Here is a 22,657-nt window from a genome sequence, read left to right on the forward strand (position 1 = left end):
ATAACAGGCCCATTATGTATGTGGTATTAATGCTTTTCTTTCTCCTTCAAAACAACAGTAAATAGAGCTCCTTTATAAATTTCTGCAGCATGCTGTTTCCCTCCTCTGCTGAGAAACCAAGGACTGTTCCATGCTGGTAAATATTAGAGGTCAAAGTAAGTAGTCTGCTTCTATGCACCGAACTCTGTCTGATTAAGCACAAGTAAGCAAGATAAGTGGGCACACAAATAGGAAAGAAATAAGGAAAGGGGGGTGGAAATGGTAACTGTGGGAGGTTGGCTGACCAAAGATGAACATGAACTTCGTCCTAATTATTGCACAGCAGAGTAAAGCATGCCTTCTCAAAACACCATGGAGAAGATGAGGTTTGTGGAGTGGGAGTTCAAAAGTTTTGACATAATGCTAATTCGAACGAGAAGAGACACTGCAGAGAAACAAAAAGGAGGAGGTGGGAAAGATGGCACTTCCTTAATTACATGCTGGATGTTGTGAAGAGACATGTTTGTTTGATCAATTGTTTTGGACCTGTTTGTCTTTCTGTGCACAACAATGAGCTTGACTGACAGCTTCTTTATATAAATATTCTAGTATTACATTAAAGACACAAAAGACCAAACCAACTTTCTGACCTCCTGTCCCTTTACCAGCAAATCAGCTTCCACAAATATTGTCATGTCATGTCAACATACACAATATGAGGAAGATGCGTGTTGAGGGTCATGGTGTACACTGATGTTTTACAGACATTAATCCCCAATAACAAGCATTCTGAAGCAATTACAGCAAAGTCTGAATAGACGGCAATTGTCACTGTAAACAATGGCTGTAAAGCATGTGTGGATGCATGTAATCCCCCATGACCATAGTGATTGCATCAAAGACACAAAGAGTGTTTTTTTCTCTTTGCTAGAGGGGAATCTAATTTGCCCGTGTGCACTGAAATAATGGTTCTGCTGCTTTATAGTTGGCACAAGCTTTCCAATACACCTGAGGAGCACTTTAATTTAATCTGTCTCATCAAGATCAATAAATGTGTCTGAACTGTGACTCTTTGGGACATACTGCCTGTTAATAGGCCACAATGATTTTAGAGTGACCATTTTCTACCACCTCATATACGCAGTGTGGTGCTCTTCTATACTGGAAATTGAACCTAATCAGTCGCAGAGCCACAGCGCTGCTTGAATGTCAAAAGCAAAGCTTTTACATACATTCACAGAAGCTTCACAGGGAATATGAAAAGTCATTTTTCAGTCAGGCCTTTTTATACAGTATGTAGTGAAGTGCACATGGAGGGCTCTGAGAATAGACAGATATGGGAGAGTGGGAGGAGAGGGGTTCCCAAAGCTGAGGAGAAGGCGGAGTTGTGGGAGAGGATAGGGGGTGCATGATCAAAGCCTATATTTTGAAATCACTTACTTCTCCATTAGTTTGATTAATGGGGCCAGTTTCACAGTCAGACAGAGGCAAGGGGCTTGAAAAATGATGCAATTACTGCTTTTTGAATAGAGGGCTGAAAAGGCCTGTTTGAAAGAAGGATCTGAAGGAGATTCTACAGGGCATCCTGGACAGTAGACTTTCTCCTCTTCATCCATCTACCCCCGCCTGCCACACACCCTGAAGCCTCACAGCACTACTATAACCCCATCCAAAGCATCTCTCATCAGGCTTAGTCTCATGCTTCATTGGCTTCTCTCTAAGTTGGGGGAGCATATTACAATTTAAATTGTGATTAATATGCATCCGCAGCATCTTTCTGTGTTTGCGTCACATTCCGTTTAACACTCAGTTGATGCTCAAATCCAGTCCCTCAAGGCCTCCTTAATTGACTCCATTTTTTGACACTCTTTGAACAGTTTGAGGAAAATATTATGCAAACCTCTTTAGTGATCAACAATAACAGAAATGTCGCAGGTGCCACTTGAGACGTTTTATTGAAATGTTTTAATGAGACATTATAACAGACATCTCCAGAGGCTTTGAAATGTCCACCTTAATTGGATGGAAATAATTACACATGGAACAATACAACAAAGGACGCTGCTATATCCTCTTCAAACCTTATCTTTAATTATCTGGCTCTGCTTTGTATATGAACAGAGCACATCTACAGTATAAAGGTGGTCATTTGAGACACTGTAAAAATTATGTGAAGAAGACTTTAGGGCGGATAATTAAAATGAATTAATTAGATTCTTTAAAACCACACTGTGAACTGTGTTTCTCACCTTTATTTTAAAGTGAAAATAATTACAGAAGCATTATGGACACATGCATATAAGGGGCAGGTGAATTTGCCTCTGATGCCTTGCAAAATAAGGCTCAGAAGTCAGGAATGCTAACTTAATATGGACCAAGGGGACTGCCAGGTAGAAACATGTTCAGATAATGCTCCAGCCCACATCCCTGTAGGTGTATTTGCATAATCTGAGAGACAAAAAGTACCTGTTTTTCAAACTGATGAATGATGCTAACTCACTAACATGAATTACCACAGTTTGTCCCCCATCCTGCTCCCGTCATTGCAGGTTAACCCCTACAACAATGTTGTAACACTGCTAAATACATAGATTTACCTGATATTTTGTTTTGTTTTTACAGACACACATCTGCCTGTTCTTGCTATTGGGGCCACTTGGAACCATTAATCAGTCTTAATGAGCACCACTACTTGCAACTGACATTCATTTTAATATAAAAGATATCTACTCTCGACTTTTCTGAGAATATTCCTCAAAGAACTTCACAATAGTTAAACCCTTATTGTCTGATGCTAGCTGCCACAGTGTGTGTGGGATGCAGTCTCTAAGAAACAACGCAACAAATAGGTTTCATAGTTCAGCTACACTAATGAGCTCAAATCAGCTCACCACCAAGAGAATAGGCATAAGAAGAAAAAATTAAATGAAAAGAAACACACAAGGAATTCATTAATTTGTCAAAATCAATCTTCATAATCGCCGCACTTGAGCAGGTATGAGGAAGCTCATCTGGAAATTATAAAGTGCAGAAAATGACTACTTTTCTGTCACATCTGAGAGATCTCTGAACTTTCATCATCTGCTGAGGGTAAAATCACAGCCACAGTAAAACAGCCCTTAGTAGAATATAGCACAGAGACCTGCTAGTGTGTGTGCCTGTTGGCTTCCTCAAGGTGGATTATATTACAAAAAAAATCTTCATCATGATTTGTGAGATAGAAATAGAAAAAGAAAAGAAGCAAAAGTGCTTAAGGAAACACTGCAGGGATTACCGATGGGAGGAAAGTGAACCAGAGTTTAGAAGGACAATGGTCCAAATGTAAGTCTGATAGAGGACTCACTGGTGTGATAGCGGGCTAAATATTTCATCTGATCTAAATTAAATATGAGATAACAGGTTAGTGTTGGCACAATAAATCAAGCAACATTCTTGGCAGTGTGTGAACTCGGGGTTCAAATCGTGTCCCTCTGCTCATTTACACATTAACTTTTACAAAGATTTTCTCTGGAGTGCTTTTTGGGTTTTTAACACACAAAGACACACAGACACACACAAAAAAAAAATCAGTTAAGGATTTCACACAAAGCTCCCTCTGCAAAGTAAATCCGCTAATGCAATTGCAGAAGCACTCGCAGCCCCAATGAAACTCCCACTGGCTTGTGGGAAATGGTCTTCTCAGAACAGCAGGTTTGTGCAGCGAGGTGCTGATGACCTGTTGCAGAAATAATGGCTTCATTGAATGATCGGGACACCATCCATAATCCCAGTCATTACGGATATGTGCTCCTTTGTGAGATGTTTGATTTTGTCAATTCAATGAATTTGTGACATTTGCTCAAAAAGCAAAGAGGACAAGACAAATTGGAAACTGCTGCTAGTTGAGATTCTAATATTGAAAGTACATACAATTATTCATGGTACTAATATATACCTCAGAAAATATTAATATTCATCAAAAACTGGTTTAGAATGAGCAGATCATGGTGAATAAAGCCACTTGCATAGTTTCGCATACAGTCCATATGCATAAATGTGAGCCACAGTATGTGGCTGTATCTTTCAAAATGTGGGTGTTAACACAGAGCTGCAAAGGCGACATCAAAGGAATATATGAATATGCATGTGCACATGTTGGACACTGACTCATCGGTATTTGTGTAAAGGCTAAATAGGACGAAAGGAAAAGTAAGAAAGGAAAACAGGTGAAAGTGGGAGTGAAAGGACACCTGAACCAGCATTTGTATTTATATTCTTTTCACTGGGGCTGTACTTTAATTGAACATTTTCTCCAGAGCTTTCGGACTGTGATAGGCTGTGAGTTGGATACCAATACAGTACTTGTTTTCCAAGCGGTTGGCTTTGCAATTACCCTGCTAACTCCTACTGTATTTTGAGTCTGCCACTTGGGAGTTGGGCAATGATCCAGAGCCCACAGCAACAATTTCACAGAGACAGAACTTTCCGACAATATAGTGAGGTTTTGTTATAATTGCATCTCGTACTGTATTATGCTGCAGGGAGACAAACATACACGGTGATAAAGTTATTAACGTATACAGACAAAGTAACTGTGCTTGACTCTTCCAATTTAACTACAAAATGAGTTACACAAAAGATTTAGCAAACATCTCTGAATGGATTTCCAACTATAAAATCTGCAGACAAATAGGGGCGCTCTGGAAAGGGAACTTAGTCGACTTTGAACATGCTTCGAAGGAATACAATATGGATGTGTAAATGAATAAATGAATTAATGTCTCGACTCTCTCCATGCAGCCTGCCACCATGTCATTATCAGCAGAAGTCATTTACGTACAAGTGTGTCATCTGATGTATTTTAGCAGAGCTGTAGTTAAATTAGAAGACAGTGCAGAGAAGTAAGGCATAGTAAGCTAGACAAAATGGTCACAGCTGCCATGAGAGCTCATGCTCATGAAAGGAGCTTTGCACAACTGGTGTAGTTGCTGCAATGGTCACTTTCTATTATATCAAGTTTCACAGTTCTCCGTGTGTGGGCCAAAGGTACACATAAGGGGACTGCTTGAAACAAACTTCTTGACCCTGAACAGAAAAAAAAAAAAAAAACGACCAAAGCCAGAGAGGTGAAATGGATGTGGCATGAAAGCAACAGTGACAGCACAGCATGCTGCACATTGTCCTGCATGTTATGTCTGTTCACACGTTAAAGCTTAGCTTTTCTTTTTCATCTCCAATTGACTAACTGTAAGGACCATGGTGTTCCATGTATGGATTTTTTTTAAAAAAGTTTTGGTATAAATAAACATTGTAGTCTTTCCTCGTGTCCTTTTTTGATGCTTCTTTGCACCCATGTCACCGCCCTTAAGACATGAAGCCGCCCATTTTTTCAAACATTACTTTAAACAATCTAACTTGCACCATGTGGACCTGCTCCTGACTGACTGAAGCCAATACAGTAAAAAGGGAAAACCTGGTTAAGCATCTCTGCTATTTGAAGTTTTGACACTTATGTGACACTCTGGAGGTCACCAGACAAATGAGATCATCTTCACTAGGTGCCTTTTATAACATTAACTCTTCTTTTATGTGAAGAAATAAAAAAAATGCCCAAGAGAGTTTACTGTTTCAATAATGCAATGCATAACTCATAATCACAAACATGAATCAAACTTTTATCACCCTCTGTCAGGAGAAGAATGTGTTTTGGATGCTGCCACTGAAATACACTTCTACCAACATGTGACTGTGTTCTTACAAGGCAAAAGGACAAGAAAGGTGCGCTCACTGAGCAGGAAGCTATGAATTGCCGGGGTGGTATTGTTGTTTTCATCACTTTCCTTATTATTATCATCATGATATTTACCTCTGCCAGTAGCACAATGCTCAAGTTATTTACCCTCTAAAAGCCCTTTTCCCACATTTAAAAAAAAAATCCCCTGACATTTATTAATGTGAAGGAATAAGCCATCATCTCGAATACACCCCAGTTTTAATTCTCCAGCATTACTTATGAAAAGGCAAATTATTTATGAAAAGCTCTTTAACTTCAGCAGATGATTCATACTTGTGCAAGTAATAACAATCCATCAAGTTAAGGGCTTGCCAACTGCCCTGGTTTCAATTTTAATACCAGACTTTGGATATACAACCATTTCTCTTGATTGTTCCGCTCTCCCATGAAATATGCACATGAAGAGTTGTTTTTTTGTTTGAGTAAACTACTTTGTTACAGAGTGGTGCAGTGTTGAAGGTAGCCCAGTGTTAGCACAGGCCAACTCATCCTGAATATTTCACATTGTGCTCACGGTTACTGCAAAGTTTCACACAAGCTCCCGAGAGGTTCCGTTAATTGATCACAGACAGAAGAGAGCCATCTATTATTTACCTGTCAAATTGTAGCGTTTATTCATTACAGAAAGCAATTAACGGGTTCTCTCTCCACAGTTTTTCTGTGCTCTATGATAATAACATTTGACTTTATAAAGAAATATCACATAGAGTTACCAAATTTAGTCAAAGCTAACTTAACTGTTCAGAAATTCTTAACTGGGGTAGACAACGGCTATCAAACCTTACACTAAAACACAGCTTTTGGATAATATTTTCATGCAGCACAGCTAAAAAGTGTATAAATCAAGACAATAATGTACTTGTCTGTAAAGGTAACAGAAAGATGACACAACAAATAGAAAGAATATTACAGGCCAAAACAAGTTTGCAGAGAGGCAGAGAAGAAATGAGCAGAGAAAGAGAAATGGAGACACAGATAAAAGTATACAGTGCAATAAGAGAGCAGACCAAAGGAGATAAGGTTATGGGCAAAAAAAAGCAAGGGCAGAAAGATGAAGTGCCTGTGTAGGGAGAAATGTCAAACCATTAAGATGGGAAAAATACAAAAAGGAAGAGAGGGAATGTCCTGTAACAGGGACAGAATGGGAAACAGAGACAAAGAGAGGGGGAAGAGGAAGGAACAGAGGGCAGCAGAGGATGAGATGTAGGACAATGATAGATCGTTTTCTGGCAGGCTCAATTTGTCATGCTGTTATTGGGAGGAAAATGGAATAGAAGAGCGGCAGGGAGGGTCAGAGGGAGAGGACAGGGGTCCAGAGGTGGGAGCGTTAAGCCGGGGGGGAGCACCAGTAGTAGATGGTAAGCGAGATAAACTCGGCACACCTATTCACCTCCGGCCTCCAGCAGAGGATGACAGAGGTTACAGAGCTATGATCACTCCAACCCAGTAACCACTGTCCCACACCGGCCATCTATCTGATGTCTCAACATGATTTTAACATGCGCATATGGCATGATGCAGATTAATGTACTTCAGTGGGTGTGGGAACATTTTTAAGATCATTAGGCACACTGCTGGTTTGCTCGATGCTCTTATTTGGTTTATTGAAAGATGCACCTAATTTATCACACCATTAATACTACCAACAGTAACAAAGAGCACTGCTTAGTTTATAAAATGGCATCTGCGGCTCTGGGGGGAGTTAAGCCTAGCCTGAGTGAGGAAATGGTGATGTAACCAAGGTTGTGTTACGAACAGGGCATGTGGAGTTTCACAGGCTCTGTGAACTTGCATTAATAGAGTCCTGCTTTTAAAAAGTTCAATTTGGCATCAAATGGCCCCATCATAATTAGAAACTCACCATGTTTATTTCAATATAAAAAAGACACTTTTGCACTACATTTTCCAAGTTTAAATCATTCACAAGAAAATCTGGTAATTTAAAACAGAGTTTGGAGTTTCTTGAATCTAGATATTGGCAGTTAGATCAAATTTGATACACTCCCCCTGTAGTTGTGTGAATGTTTACATTGTAGATTGAATTTAAGTTTATTTGGCAACTGCTTTTTTTAATGTCAATAAGTCAAAGTCACAAAAAGTGACTTTATCATGCTTGACTTATACAACATACACAATGATATTATTTATCAGCTACAATAAATGTTTAGTATAAAGACTTATAATCAGCCATGATTGAATTTTCAGGCTGTAGGCTGCATTGTCTGTTTACATAGATGAGATAATTTTAATACTGAATAAGCACTCATCGCATGTCCTCTGTAACTTGCACTTCCCCTGCTAAGTACAAACCATCCCTAATGTGTTGCTTGCTTTGTCACATTCATAGTCTCCTGTTCCAAATGATGTTGCTCAACCAGCGGCCTTCATTTGCATTATGAGCCAGTTTATTTCAATCTTCTGGTTGGCTGCAAGTGTGTTTTTCTCCCATGCATAGAAAAAAAAAAAAAACAAAAACAGCCTGAGCACTACTTTTGAAGCCATTTAATTATACCTGGCCTCACTCATTAGCACTAAAGGAGGGGGTGTAGACAGAACTGGCAGTGATAGATCAGGGGACAGAATGAGGGGTGACGCAGTGAAGGTGTGTTTAAGTATCGTTCTGAGTCTCCACACAAATGCAAAAAAGATGTTTGTGCCAACACTACGCTTCCCTGCACCAACACTGTGCTCTCTATGTCAGGTTAATGAGTCATGCTGAGATAAACACTTCCAGGTCAGGGCCATCTGAGGGGAAGTCCAGGTGCCAAGACGCAACTGTGCTGCATGCTGGAAGATTTTGTCATTAATGAGAAAAAACGAAAAGCTTCTCACTGAGAATATTTTTGATATTAAATCTTAACATGTGAGAACTTTAGTACGCCTGCAGTCTATCATTGGAAATTTGTAAAAGAAAAATAGCTTGGTTGAATTAGTGTGTCAATGACTTTGCTGTTAAAACGCTGTGTGTGTGTCTAAGACTTTCATGTATTTATATATCTGTGTTGCACCCCATTAGCAGTCATGTAAAGAGCATCGAATTCCTCAAGCAAGAATAGCCAGCATGGCCATCTTTTTCCAAAGCACCCCAATAATAGCATGTCAGCTAGAGTGGCTTTCAAATCACCGTCCACAAGCGTCCGTGACAATGAGACACACGAGTCCTTGGCATCAAAACACAATTTACAGCAAGGGCAAACATGTTTATTGGACCTCAAATTCAGGTGTCACAGAGTTCCAGTTTAATTCGGCAATTCAGGGTCTCAAATTTTGACAAGTGAATCTGTTTTTGACACCGCAACCTCATGTGCTATGACATTCATCCAAAGCACAAGTGTTTCAAAAGCCCTCTTGTGCTCCGGCTGTCAATCAGATAATATAAAGGAGTCACTTTTTCACTGAGGTCATGATTTTGTCAGAGATGACCAAACAAGAAAAGGTGCCAAATAAATCATTTTAACTCTCAAGCCGGATTTGTTGAACTCAAGTGCGCAAGTTATTCTGGGACAGGGCGACACAATAAAAAGTAGGTTTTATGACACAGTGCTGCTCAAAAGCAGAGACCTTGAAAGAGTACACAAACGGCTACCTGTATATTTGCTCGGCGATGGCATTTATACTGCCTCATAGCTTTTGAAATAAATATTTTGATGTTGAACAAGATGTTTTCATTTTGGCAGAGGTGCTCCATAAAGTGGAAGATTGAGGAAAAAAAAAACTGGAGAGTACCAGTTGCAGCTTAAATGGAGGAGCGAGAGAAGTGCAGCACAACCACTAGTCGTGCAGGTGAAGGTCCCTGTATGTCCTGAATTCTGGAGCCCTGCTGACAGTAAAGGGCATGTTTGCTTTAAAAGCTGCTTTTATTTAAGGGGGAAAACACACAGAAAAACTGTGACAGATTGCTTTTTCAACCTGCTTTTCAATCTGGATTCAGTGACAACCCTGAAAAATGATCATATTTATTTGCAAAGACAGGTAGTCTATAGTACAGTATCCTATATGCACCACAGTTAAGTCACGTCTTTGTGACTTAACACCCTTCTTTTTTTGCTGCATTCTGCACCATGAAGGGCTGGTGCATTATTAAGTGGAGCTGTAGAAAACCAAAGCTTATATACTAATATTTTCTGTGCAATGTGTCAGCGTAATCACATGATCATCAGAGTGCTGGGAGCAAATTTCCTTTCACGTTTTTAGGGAACAACGGTAACAAGGTACAACATATTTTTTGCTGACTTCCTTCTAGCTGAATTCATTTCAGCTGTCATGGCAGCAGATTTGTGTAATTAACAAGTTTTCCTCTCTTCCATGTTAGATGTTGGACGCGTTAGTATCCACATTTTCATGGTCTAAAGACTAGATTACTTTACTTATCTCTCTTTTACAGTTTCTTACATATGCCTATAATAACACGGCTAAGCCTGTGTATGTGTGAATGAATGCCTTTAACTTTACGTCATGAAAATGTCAATCATTCCTTGTACTTTTTGTTTGGATGCATGACTTTTTAGCACTCATCTCTTATGTCTTTTTACACTGCCATCTCTTCCATTAGATTTCACCCATTACTGACAGACAGACAGAGGTGCCTTAGTATGTTGGATGTGCCACCTTTAGCCCTCCTTATCTTTCTCATTGTTGACCTTTCCTTTCTACATCCATCTCTACATCTCTTTTATTTTTCCCTATTTGGACCTACCTTGACTTTTCACTCCCACTCGCTCTCACTCTCTCAGCTCCTGTCTTCCCCTTCTACCCCTCCTGCTTTCCTGCTCAGCATCTCTTACTTCCTCTCACGGTACCTGGCATGAGACAGCAGTGCTTGTCACTCTTGTATCTTGGTGTAGGTGCTGCACAGAAGGCAGACCTCTCCCGGACACAACACTCCATCCATCAGCTGCCCTGCGGAGCAGACATGCCAACTGACACCACCCATTCTGTTTCCCCTCACATCAACACCTTTAGGAGACTACCGAGTGAGTGAAAAAAAAGAAAAGACTGAAGGAATATTTCACTCGTGTTACATCACAAAGGCTGATGCAGACTAAAATACTCCCAGGCCTACCCAAAACTGTTACTTGGAAAAGCCTGCCTGCTTGCTGTCTTTCTAATGATAATTTAAATCCATCAATCCATCCTCTCAACTCACAAACTTTATACTGTACAGGGTTGTAGGCGGGGGTGGAGCCTATATCTTAGCAGTCAATGTGGAGAAGCAGGGTAAACCCTGGACAGGCTGCTGTTAATCCATCATACAGCCATAATTTAAATATTAATGCATATTAGTCTACTATTAAGGTCTATTATTCTTTTTCAGAATTCACATTCAGTACAGGTAATCAGGTTGCTTAAAGCATTTTAATCAGTGTTGGTAAAATGAATGATTATCTCCCAAAGCCAGAGACAAGAGAGCCAAAAATCTAATTTGAGTGTCTTAGAGATATATAGCTTGGAGCTGCTTCATTGACATTTAATTGGTGAGTGACTTTGGTAACTCATAAAACATGTCCAGATTTTGTACCTAAATGTGCATCATTTAAAGTAAGTGATTTAGCAAATATTCACTAATACAACTCAAGGACGTAGAAATAGGACAGTTGAAAGCTTAAAATTTCAGTTTATGGCTCCCTGAAAGGCTCGCGTGACTCAACTGAAATTCCCTCATCATGAAGGGAATGGAATGTCGCAGGGTGTCACGAACAAGGCGGCACTGAAGCTGACAGAAGGCACTGCATCCTCTCATGGCTGAAGTGAACAAGAGACGAGATGGCAACTGTCTAGCTGAGAGAAAACATAAAAGTACAGACACTGTCAATGACATATGCAGCTTGTTCAAAGTATGAGGAATGACTGTGGCCTGAGAGCAGACAGGACAAGTGACAACTGACTTGTGATGGAATATGTTACTCAGGGAAATAGAGCATCATCAGGAAGGAACAGATCAGAATAAAATATGTGACTTTGAATGACTTTTGCAGACGCAGTTTGTGCTGGATTAAGAACCTGAAATGAAGGTTATGAATATGAAGGCCTGGACATAGTACTCCTTTAAAAAGCTTGATGAAAATGCCCAAAGTGTACCGAGACATTTCTGCTTCCTTCATCTAGCTTTGTGGAAACAAGTATTAAAGACAAGAAGATGGGTTAACAAAAGACCCTACACACAAATAGATGCTGCAATTTTCAGAAACCAGGAATCCAGCAGCTGAAACATTAGTCCAACATACCCAACACAAATGTGGGTAAAGGGTTTGTTAAATGCTACATCAACAACTCGTCCATTAAATGATTCATATTTTTTTTTCTTTAGTACTTTTTCTGTATAAAAATGCCATGATAATGAGCATTTTTCCGTTAAAACAAAGGGAGGAATGATCGGCACCACAAAGACAATTAATACATTTAAATCATGTCTATTATATTTATATAGGCACTAATAATACACCAGACATTTGTTCTAAGTAACAATAAAACATGTACAAAGATGGAAAAAAATGAATATTCATTACTACTGTAGTAACATTGTGTTTGTTTAGGGAAATCCTTTGCACTCCAACTATATGCCATGTTTATTTAATTTTAGGCTCCCATTTGCCTTCAGGCTTTACTTTGTGTATTTTCCCAGCATTGAAAGCAGGTAAACCTGCTACTAGCCACACGTGTCCATGGACCACTGCTTCTTTAGTAGGTTTGGAGGATCACTTTTGGGTCCCAGAGTCTTTTTCACTTCGGTAACAGATTCCAGTTACTAAAGGCAGCAATGTTGCTGGTTGCTTTGCCACTCCAATCCAAGCAAGGCAGGTCATACTCTCAGGTTACCCTCTATTTAAAAAAAAATAGTCAGATCACACAACTAAAGCATATCCAGAACGACTCTTGGAATCTGAAAGGACAGACTGTTGTGATGTTGTGTCCTTATAATGGAAATAATTTGTAGTCCTATTGCGTCTCTCTGTAGTTTCTCTGTGATCCTGTCTCTTTGTACACGTAAGCCTCTGGAGTCCTTCTAATTCTGTATTGTTCTATTGAGTCTTTATTTCTTTGTGGCTGTCCTTATCTCGGATCTTTTTGTGGTTGTGTTTGTACTTGCCCTGAGTAACACCGGGGCCCTTTCACACCACTGTATTCATTGTAGGTCTTTTTGTTGTTGTTGTTTTGCTTCTTTTTGTGTCCCTCCAGGTCTGTTCAATAATCCATCCATGTATGTAGGCATAGAAAATGAATAACAATGGAGCTGAGCAGAGAAAGAAAAATATAATGGAGCTCAAGGAAACACAGAGATGACAAATTCAGAAAGCAGCATGAAACAGAACAGGTCTCTGAGGTAAAGTGCACGGTGCTACAACTGATCAGCTCCAGATAGTTTCACCTACAATACCATAACTTATTGTGTCACGCCTTGAACAAATTGTGGATAAAGCAATGCTGAACTAATCGTGGTAGTTATTAACCCAAACAAATCCTGAGATTTACATGATGTTGTGTGTTTGATGGTGTACTTGTCTAATTCTCCAAACAATTCTCATCATCACACAGATATTAGCGTACTTACTTCTTCTTCTTCAGTATCTCTAGTAAGGGTGTGTGCACTCTGTGACAACATTACCAAGGTATTAATGAAGCCTTTGATGAATTTACAAACCTCCACCACTTCTAATATATTAACATATTCACAAGAGCTTTTCAGGGCTGTGCTGAGTGCGACGCCGCGCTTATTTCTTAGTCCCCAACACGCCTCATGTTAATTGTATAAGGGATGATAAGGAAATATAATTGTCTAGATTAAATGCAATCTTACGTGCAGTAGACTTAGTGTTTGTGTGTGCTAAGACAGAATTCATTGGTGCACAGGAAAAGATCAAAGCAGTGTATCATTAATGAAACTTGAAAGCACTGGTGTATCCACAACCTGTGCACTGATTTATTTGTCTGTGAGTGCTTTACTTTTAGATTAATAGTGCAACATGATCAAAAAGCTAATCAGAATGCAAGTAAGGTTTTGGACTCACTTTCAGTTTAGGCTTTTTTTTTTGCTGTGTTTGTTCATAATAGATAGAAAGATTAGATGAGTCAGCAAGGACGGCTGGGGATAAGTGGAGATAAACGGAATTCTACTGAGAGTAAAAGCCTGTTGAGATCCATAAACATTGGTACACCAAATAAGCAGCAGATTTATTTTTTAAGGCTTCAAGATAGGGGCAGGATTGCTGTAAAATAGCACCACACGTGTTAGAAGAATCCACTCATATCCCCCAGTGATTTAAATGCAGCCGAGCTATGAATGCAATAAAAAGACCGAAAATGGACATTTACTTTAGATTTTGCTATTGTGAGGCAATTTAAAGCACCATGACCTATTGTAGTACATCAAGCCCATATCTAAGCACTAACTTATCTTTAGATGGATAAATATACTTATCATGGCCTGCAGAAATGTCTTCCCGCAGCACTTATCATAGACTTTCAAGGCAAACGATATTCAAGAAAATACAAAAGGGTTTTCTACAAAGTGGACACGCATGCTCTCAGTGAGGTAAAAAGAAGTGAAATACAACAAAAAACAAAATAAAGCAAAATAGAGAAATTAGCTACTTATTTATTATTTGTTCAGATTCCCAGACACACAAGTTTAAAATCTCTGCATTGCCAGTAGAGATGTTTTTGTTAAATAATTACAATTAATACATTTTTGGCCAAAGGAAATGAGTTATGAGTTTCAACTTTTTTTGCAGCACATGTAACATTAAAAGGGAATGGGAGAGAGGGTTCCAATCTTTAAAGTTGTGATTTACAAGCAAGAGCTTTACAAAATATCAGTTGAACAAGAAAAATCTGAGACATCTGACTAAACGTTTAAGGTAATCTATAAACTGGACCTGTGAGGAATTTATGAAATGTCTTTGAAATCTCATGTGGTGGTGATAGGGCTAATTAAGTCAAAGACCTTAGGTCAGTCTTTGCGAAGGAGTTTCTTGAAAATATGAAATAGCGTGACTTTTGTCCAATTACTGCTGAACTGCTATATTGTAGAGTATGGATTGAAAGACATATTTTCACTTCTCATGTTTAAGCACAAAGTCTAAGGAGACCAAAATCAGAACTGGAAACTGGAGTGAATCCGTTTGCAACAACTGTCAACACTATTAGTTGGCTAAGATACATATATAAAATGGAAAAGCTAAGGATCAATAATAGGATAGCTGGCACATTTTACCAAGGCGTTGTCATCCTATGCGAGGTCTGAATTTTTCATTTGAGTTGGAACATCTCCAGTGTTTTACCATTGTTTCACTGTCCTTGCCGGATGAACAGAAGATTAAGTGTCATACCATGATGTGTTTGCTGGGCAGAACAAGCTACTCAGCTCCCTTTTATGTTGCCATATTTTTCACTGTCTCCAACAGTGCCAGAGCCACGCAAGCCTATTCTTCAATCATGCCAAAGTACTACAGCATGCAATTATTCAACATGATATGACCAAGTGGTTATCATGAGGAAAAACCTCTGCAAATGATTAAAGGAAACCTTCTGGCAGCTCTGAGTGAGGAGACCACAGAGAAACCTGTTTGGTCTTTTAATGCAGCAATTCATCTTATCGAAACTGTTTTAAGGAAGAAAAAAATAAGCTAATTAATGATAACCCTTGAACTCAGCAAGGTGAGATGAAAGCAGAAAATGTTTACTTGAGTGGAGAAGTGGATACATTAACTATACATCCTCCTTGATTCTAACGCTATAATGAAAAAACATGATGTGGAAGGAGCAAATAGAGCAGAGGTTAGCAACAGCTTCCAAGTTGCTAGTATAAGCCAAGAAAGATACAAATCCTCTGTGGCTGCACTGTTTGAATTATGTTTGTATGTGTAACTATGTTTGAACTTTGCCTGAGGTCAGGAGCAGTGCTGTTGCTCCATGCAGTAAACAAAACCCTCACCAGCAACGCATTCTGAAATGAATGAGGAAATGAAGTTTTATTGTAGAAATTTAGTTTCAGCTGTCCAAAGATGTACTTGTAACTTTTTTTTTAATGCAGAATACTGTTTCTTTTCTGGCCAGCTCGGCATCAAAGGTGAAACACACCTGATCTGTGCCATCTGCTTTGGGATTTGTCAGAACTCAAAGCAGGTGCAGACGGGCCAATGGGTCTTTTTTTCATCAGTTTTAGAGGGAGCGGTTACAAGTGTGGCTCTAGTGCCAAATACTCCGTGAAAAGGAAAATATTTTATCTCTGTTGCTACATCTGACATACTGTAATGTCAGATTAGGGGTGCCAGGAAAGTGCCACAGAAATAAAGCCTACCTGGTGGATGAACACCTGTGCACCTCGAGGACTCATGAGCAACACGGCCCTCCGTAAAGTGTCCCGGTACCGGTTGAGCTCCTCTGTGCGCATTGTGTTGAAGAGGTCAGTAAATACTCTGCTGACATTGCGGTCCACCCTCTGCAAGGAAACATCCAGACCCAGCCGAGATGCCTGGTCCATAAAGGATTGCAAACCTCGGATATCTGATGGAAAAGGCAAAATATGGGGTGAGAATGTGACACAAGCAAAGAGAGGCAGAGAAAGAAGAACACTTAATGCAGGTGCTCAGTGCTTACTTTCTGGAGCATGTAATCAGATTTTCGGGTAAACAACCTGTATTTTCAACACCTGCACGTGCACTCTACATGTTTAGGCTCGGTTCCAAGGGCATCAAGGCAGGTTGTGTTCTTTGCTCCTTAACTAAAGCATGACAAAACACAACAAGCACTCCAGTCTTTTGGTTTCCTGGGCTTTACAGGATATGAAACTGCAGGCAGGTGTTGTCCCCAGAGATGTGCGTACACTCAGGAAAAAAAACCTGCAGTGCACGCACAAATCAAAGTTGATGTGGCTCACAATGAGCACACCGATCCCAGGAGTCACACCGGGGAGCAGGCGCCTAGCATGTGCCAAGTCATGCTGCTTTGTCAAAAACAGTTTAGGCAAAATCGCTGGAGCTAGACCACTTTCTGTATCCACAATAGAGGTGTGTGTGTGGTGTGCAAGGATAGGTTTTCCCTTCTGAATCACTGGGTCACAGAGTGTTCTGGGGCTGGAAATAGACCATATACAGCTGCACATATTCACCAGTACCAAGCACACACACAGAATTATACACTGTAGAGATATAGCTGCAACTTGAGGGGATATGGTTAAAGAAACTGCACATACTGCTCAGGGCCAAAACAGGAAATTAGGCCAATGAGAAATCCCCTGACCTGGTCTGAGCAGAGATGCAACACATTGGTCTAGCTTCCTCATTTTTCCATCACTACCTTGGGGCAAACTGAAGTAACAATATGATCACGTGGAGCAAATTATAGGAATTAGAGGCAATGTTTGATTTTCTTCTCTGCAATTTTCTAATTTAGTTTTTTGGATAACATAAATACATTATTGCTGGATTCCCTTCAGAATAAAACTGTTCAAAGGGCAGAACAAAACATGAAATTAAATCATTCATCATTCTGAAGCTCCGCCAAACTCTTACCGCACCATTTTTGAGAACTCTTTCACTTGCAAACATGTGCACATTCACACACACACACAAGTGCAATGCTTTCTTCTGTCTCCAAATTGAAATGGTTACCCTGGGTGTACTTGGAATTCAATGGGCAGGAGCACAACCTCTGAGAAATAACCCCTTTTGTTATAGCACAAACACAATTTGCCTGCAAGCTTTTTTCTGTCTTTTCCCAGAACGGGACAATTAATTATGGGTACAACATTTTTTATATGCAATACATATGGCGATACTGACCTTGGACTAAAAAATTAATATTTATCTCGCCATTATTAAAACAAACTCTGACATAACAGTACAGTGATGATCCCTCACATAATAAATCTTACTGCACCATATCATAAAAGTCTAGATTCTCATATGACCTTTATGATAAAGCAACTTGTTAAGTGTACTTGTTAGTGCTTTAATTATGCTCTTCATTTTATACTAACCTTGTTTTAACAGTATGCAGTAAAACCAATTTCTGTATTCATAATGGATAATTACATACTATTTCAGTGCAGATAAAAACACTGTTGCTAAATGGCTGAAGACAGTGTTTTGTGCTGGCACTGCATATTTCTTTTTCTAGACTGCCACAAGGTGGACTTGCATTGTCTACAAGTAGCAACCTCTAACCTACGAAGCAATACTAAGTGGATTCTTGAATGACCACTTGAGGATCCAAAAGCAAGGTGGCAATGACCTGTAGCACTACAACTTCACTCTTCAAAAGACTTAAATAACACCAAAGGTTTGTCCATCTTTATGTTCTGTCATCATTGCATTGTTTTTCAACATGAAACCAAGAGGATAGAAATGTGTAAAGATATGATTTATTTTCATTTAAACTGTATATCTACAAGTAATTCAATGCAGTTCAGACTGGATCCAAATAACAAAAGATTTGAAGAACTGATCATCAGCTGCAGATGCAGTTTGGTGAAAAACTTGTTTCAAATGAAACGTACTGTAACAAACAAACAAGGGTTTTTAATCCCATGAAAAGCCAAGGGAAAGCTACCATGCGATAACTTCTCTAGGACCCTGATGGAAACGTCAGACTTCAAAGTCAGCCTTGCAGACCCATAGCAGGCTTTTCCACGGGGCGACTGTGTCAGCCACGGACAGGGCTGCAGAAAAGAGGATTAACGTGGAATTAAAGGTCTGATTTCTGGACATGTTTACCCAAGCGTCATTTCTGAACACAAATGCTGCTTCTGAAAGTTTTAGATATTAAAACTTTGACATTCTCTGGGCCTCATGTATCCACTTCTCACTTTTCCTGATGGATTGCAGGTTGTCTCTCTGTGTCTGTCTCTCTCTTAACTTTCTTTTGCTTAACAGCATGTATATGTATATAAGTACTGCAGAAGAAAGGAAATATGGATTGAGAGAGACTGAGAAACACTCCATAAAGATGCTCTAACATCCTGTTCAGCTGTATCATAGTCGTGTTGAAACTGAAACAGGGCTCCCTCTTGGATTGGAGCAATGCAGAAATGAGCATATCATGATCAAAAGGCTCAGAGGTTTTTACTGAGCTGTCAAGCTGTGTTGCAATCCAAGCGGAAAAGCCAGAGAAATGGCTATGCTAGCAGCCAGTGTTTACTCAAAAAGTGATACGAGCCTGTTAAAGTAATCACTGTTAGTCTTGCAACAATAACATCAGTTAATTATATGCTATATAGATTTTTTTGCAGATCTGAAATGCATCAGAGTTTGTTGGGCACAGCCACAAAAGCAATTACAGCAACAGAAAAAGAAAAAATACTGCTTCAGTTTTAGACCAGGTGACTGCAGATATATATTCTTTCTGTCAGCCCAGTACTTTAAAGTTAGAGATGACTGTACTTTTGAAAAAAAAAAAGAGGTAAAGAAAATATAGCATGGTTATGAGATCCATACATCTTATCCTTAGAGCAATACATCAGTAAGCATGTTTTCAGTTTGAAGCTTCTCCCAAATAGAAGATGGACACTTCTAATATCACCCCAGTTACACACATTTAATAATAAATACAGGCTAATACATAGTTTACCCTCACTTTATTTGTCTGTGCCAAATTTCTGTAAAAAGGAGATCCTTCTAATCTTGGATTTTATGTTTACTTACATCAAAAATTGTTTTTGCACTGCAAGAAAACAGCGATCAGCACAATTAACACAGAACGAAGGCCTTTTGGAAACAAGCAAAGCTTCCAAAGTGCTTTCAATGGCAGAACTAATGGAAAAAATGCTGGGGGATGAGAAATTAGCTGTTGACGATGGATCAGACTTTCTCAAACTGTGTCCCTAAGTATTTAAGCTGTTGGGAGTATATATTTGTTCACCAAAATGGGGTGGGTGGACATTTTTTCTTATTAAAAATACAAATATTGAGCCATATTTAAAAGTTGAAGACACACCATAGCTTTGAAACCTATGTGTACATGAGGATGTGTGCACATACAGCAGGCCATCAGTCCAGCTTTTTTGTGCAGATGTGCATGCTGTGTTTTGAACTGGACGTGCAGATAAACCAACCTAACACCTTTCAGAAGAGAAACACACAGAGAAAAGTGAAAAAAAAACACTTCTTACACCATGCCAGACACCACAAACAATGCATGAATGATGGTCTTACGTGGCCTCTAGTGGAGTGAAAGGTGGATCCACACTGGTTATTTGTCATGGCAAGGTAAACTGACTGACCCTGAAATCAAACAACACAAAAAAAGCTGCACATCTGTGGGTAAAGTCTCTGTAGATTAAAAAATAATCAAAAAGTGTAAGATATATGCTTGATCAGTTTATTGAGTAAATGATGAAGGGCCACTTCGGGTCATATATGTAATAAGGGTTGTGCTCATTTTGCACAGAGGTTGTTGATTTCCTACACATTTATTAAGGTCGCAGCATGATTTAAAAACATTTGGCAAGTTTTAGAAACAGCTGTTCACTATTAAACTTTATAGGACTGTGAATATATTGCTACAATTTTTGTTTTTTTGTCAAAAACTATAAAAACTAAAGTGATAATAAAATGGTTCCAATATAAGCAGTCTGTTCTGAATGTGTAATGCAGGCTGAGATGGAGTTAGCAGTCCTGGACTGAATTATTATCTCAGTCTGAGCTCTGTGAATGGTCTCAGAGATACTGTACAATGATTGCATTCTTGGCTTACAACACCACCATGTGAGGTCTAGTCCAAGAGGGGAATAAAATTAATTGCCCTACTTAAATTTGGCTGACACGCTTTTGGAATGATACAATGCAGTGTGCTTAGAAAGGACAGAGCAGACTGCAACAATGGGAAGGATAAAAATATAATAATGAAAACTGGCATTAAGGTAGAGTCAATAAACAGAAAGGTCTGTCAAAGTATTTTTATTTAGGCAAGGTTTAGGCAAGGTTCAGTTTTAAAATTATGTTTTTTTAAACATGTTGTTAAACTACTTTTTTTTCTGATCTTCTGACATAGTCTTACAGCTAACTGGGCAAAACACGGATGCTTTGTCAGGTTTCATTTTTCATCATATTACAATGCCACTTGTACCTAATGGTGTCAGGTTTCTACAAGCAAGGCTATACATGTTCCTGGTGCAGAAAGTCATACAAAGACCCCTGCTAGTTTCAGCCTTAACTGATGACTACTGTTGCTTTTCTGTTGATGTCGAGCACAATATTCATGTCTCCCCTTTTGGATGAATTGTAAACTGCTAATTTGGTTTGCAAAATAATAGCCCTTTAGCCCCAAGACATGAACATTAATGCCATTATCTTTATAACTGTTTAGTGTTGGCAAGGTTGCATTATCATTATGAGCATGTGTGTGTCTGATTTTTAGCTCATGTGCCTAAGTATAGCCCCCAGAGCTGCTGTAGACTCCATGTCTGTTTAAAGGTTTGTGTATATGTATAGCCTATGCCTTTGTGATTTTTTTCAAGGTACTTAGTGCAGTACACTATGCTGTGTGCAAGTCATCTATTGATCTAGCAGGAGAGGATGGACAGTGTGTACACTATCTGCAAACAAAAGCTACGCTAACATTGCCCTGTCACTTTATCATAAGGGGTATCATGAGGAAGGGTTATAGGAAATCTTAAAGAGGGATCGATATTCTTGAACATCAGTAGGCTCCTTGGCAGGTCTGTTCGGCTTAACCTGCATTTAGTAATGACAGTGAAGCAGCTACAGCTATCTCTGGACCACCCTGTGGAGACTGACTCTCTGTTAAAGGAGGAGAGAATTAGGCTGGTCTTGAGAGACTGATTAAGCTGCTTTCATTCAAAGCAGGAGGTGGATTGTATTGTAAAATATGCATCTATAACACAGGCAGGATATGAACATTAACAAGCACAAAGGAGCTCTAAAAGCAGGGTTCGCAGCAAGTCAAAAGCAAAATGTGAAGGCTATGGTGACTTATCTGAAAAAGACTCTTATATGTAATGACATTCTTCCATTCATTCTCATTATGTTGCTATATTTTATCTTAATTAGTTCTACATTTATGCCATAATGTCTTCAATACTGCCAACTAGCAAGTCAGGTTATTTTCATAGTGAGAGCCCATATGTAACCTTCAACTATTTGGCTTTCTATTAGAACAGAGAATGAGATCCAAATGAGAATACAAAAGGGAGACAAACAAAGTCTTTAAGCTAATGTATGTGTTGAATTTGTAGAACTGAGAAAATGATTCTGCTACATTATTATCACTAACCACAAGTGCTATTGGAGAAGAAGAGTTGGTTTTAACCCAAAACAGAACATCTGTTAACCACAAAAAAACCAATATACTGTATACTAGAGGTAAATGCAGCGTTTGCATAACAAACATCTTTGATGGCAAAGAAAGAATTCTCGCTGTCAAGACGTTTGTTTTTCAGTGAGAGATGAAGTGTTATGGCCTCGACATGCGCTGGGTTTATTTTGTCCTTTTCAAATAAAAAGCTGAAGCATTAGACGATCCCTCTGCGCTGTCAGAGAGCACGGCTCAAAACTGCAAATGTAGGTTTGTCGTCCAAAAGTATTGGCTTTAAAAAAAAGAAGCACAGCTCCTCTTGATGAGAAACGACAGCAAGGAAAGAAAAAAAGGGAAAAAGTAAACAATGAAGAACAAAAGAAAAAAAACCTGAAAGGGGTTTTCAGTCGGCACTGGGTTGTTATGGGATTATCATATAATTTTGTTCTCTCCTTTTTGCCTGAAGGCACAAAAGGCAAAACCACATAAGAATGTTTTGAGGTTATAATACGATGTCGCCCTGCTTCTTATGGAGCTATAGTAGTATAAGAATAAGGTTATTTCTTTTGCTGTTGAAATGTCTTCAAAACAGAGAATCAATTTATGTGTCAAAAATGTACAGTGACAAATGGAACCAGAGGAGGTGAGACTTCA

At 39.1% G+C, this 22,657-nt stretch overlaps 1 protein-coding gene across 2 annotated transcripts in view; it reads right to left on the bottom strand.

Moving 5' to 3' along the window:
- Positions 1–22,657, bottom strand: part of LOC114447212 (glutamate receptor ionotropic, delta-1-like) — a 187,060-nt gene that overhangs the window by 48,333 nt on the left and 116,070 nt on the right. For both annotated transcript variants that reach the window (XM_028423352.1, XM_028423351.1), the window contains one exon: positions 16,050–16,255. In XM_028423352.1, coding sequence (XP_028279153.1) covers positions 16,050–16,255 — 206 coding nt within the window. The remainder of the gene's footprint in view (positions 1–16,049; positions 16,256–22,657) is intronic.

This window comes from Parambassis ranga, chromosome 15, assembly GCF_900634625.1.
Source record: "Parambassis ranga chromosome 15, fParRan2.1, whole genome shotgun sequence".
NCBI lineage: Eukaryota > Metazoa > Chordata > Actinopteri > Ambassidae > Parambassis > Parambassis ranga.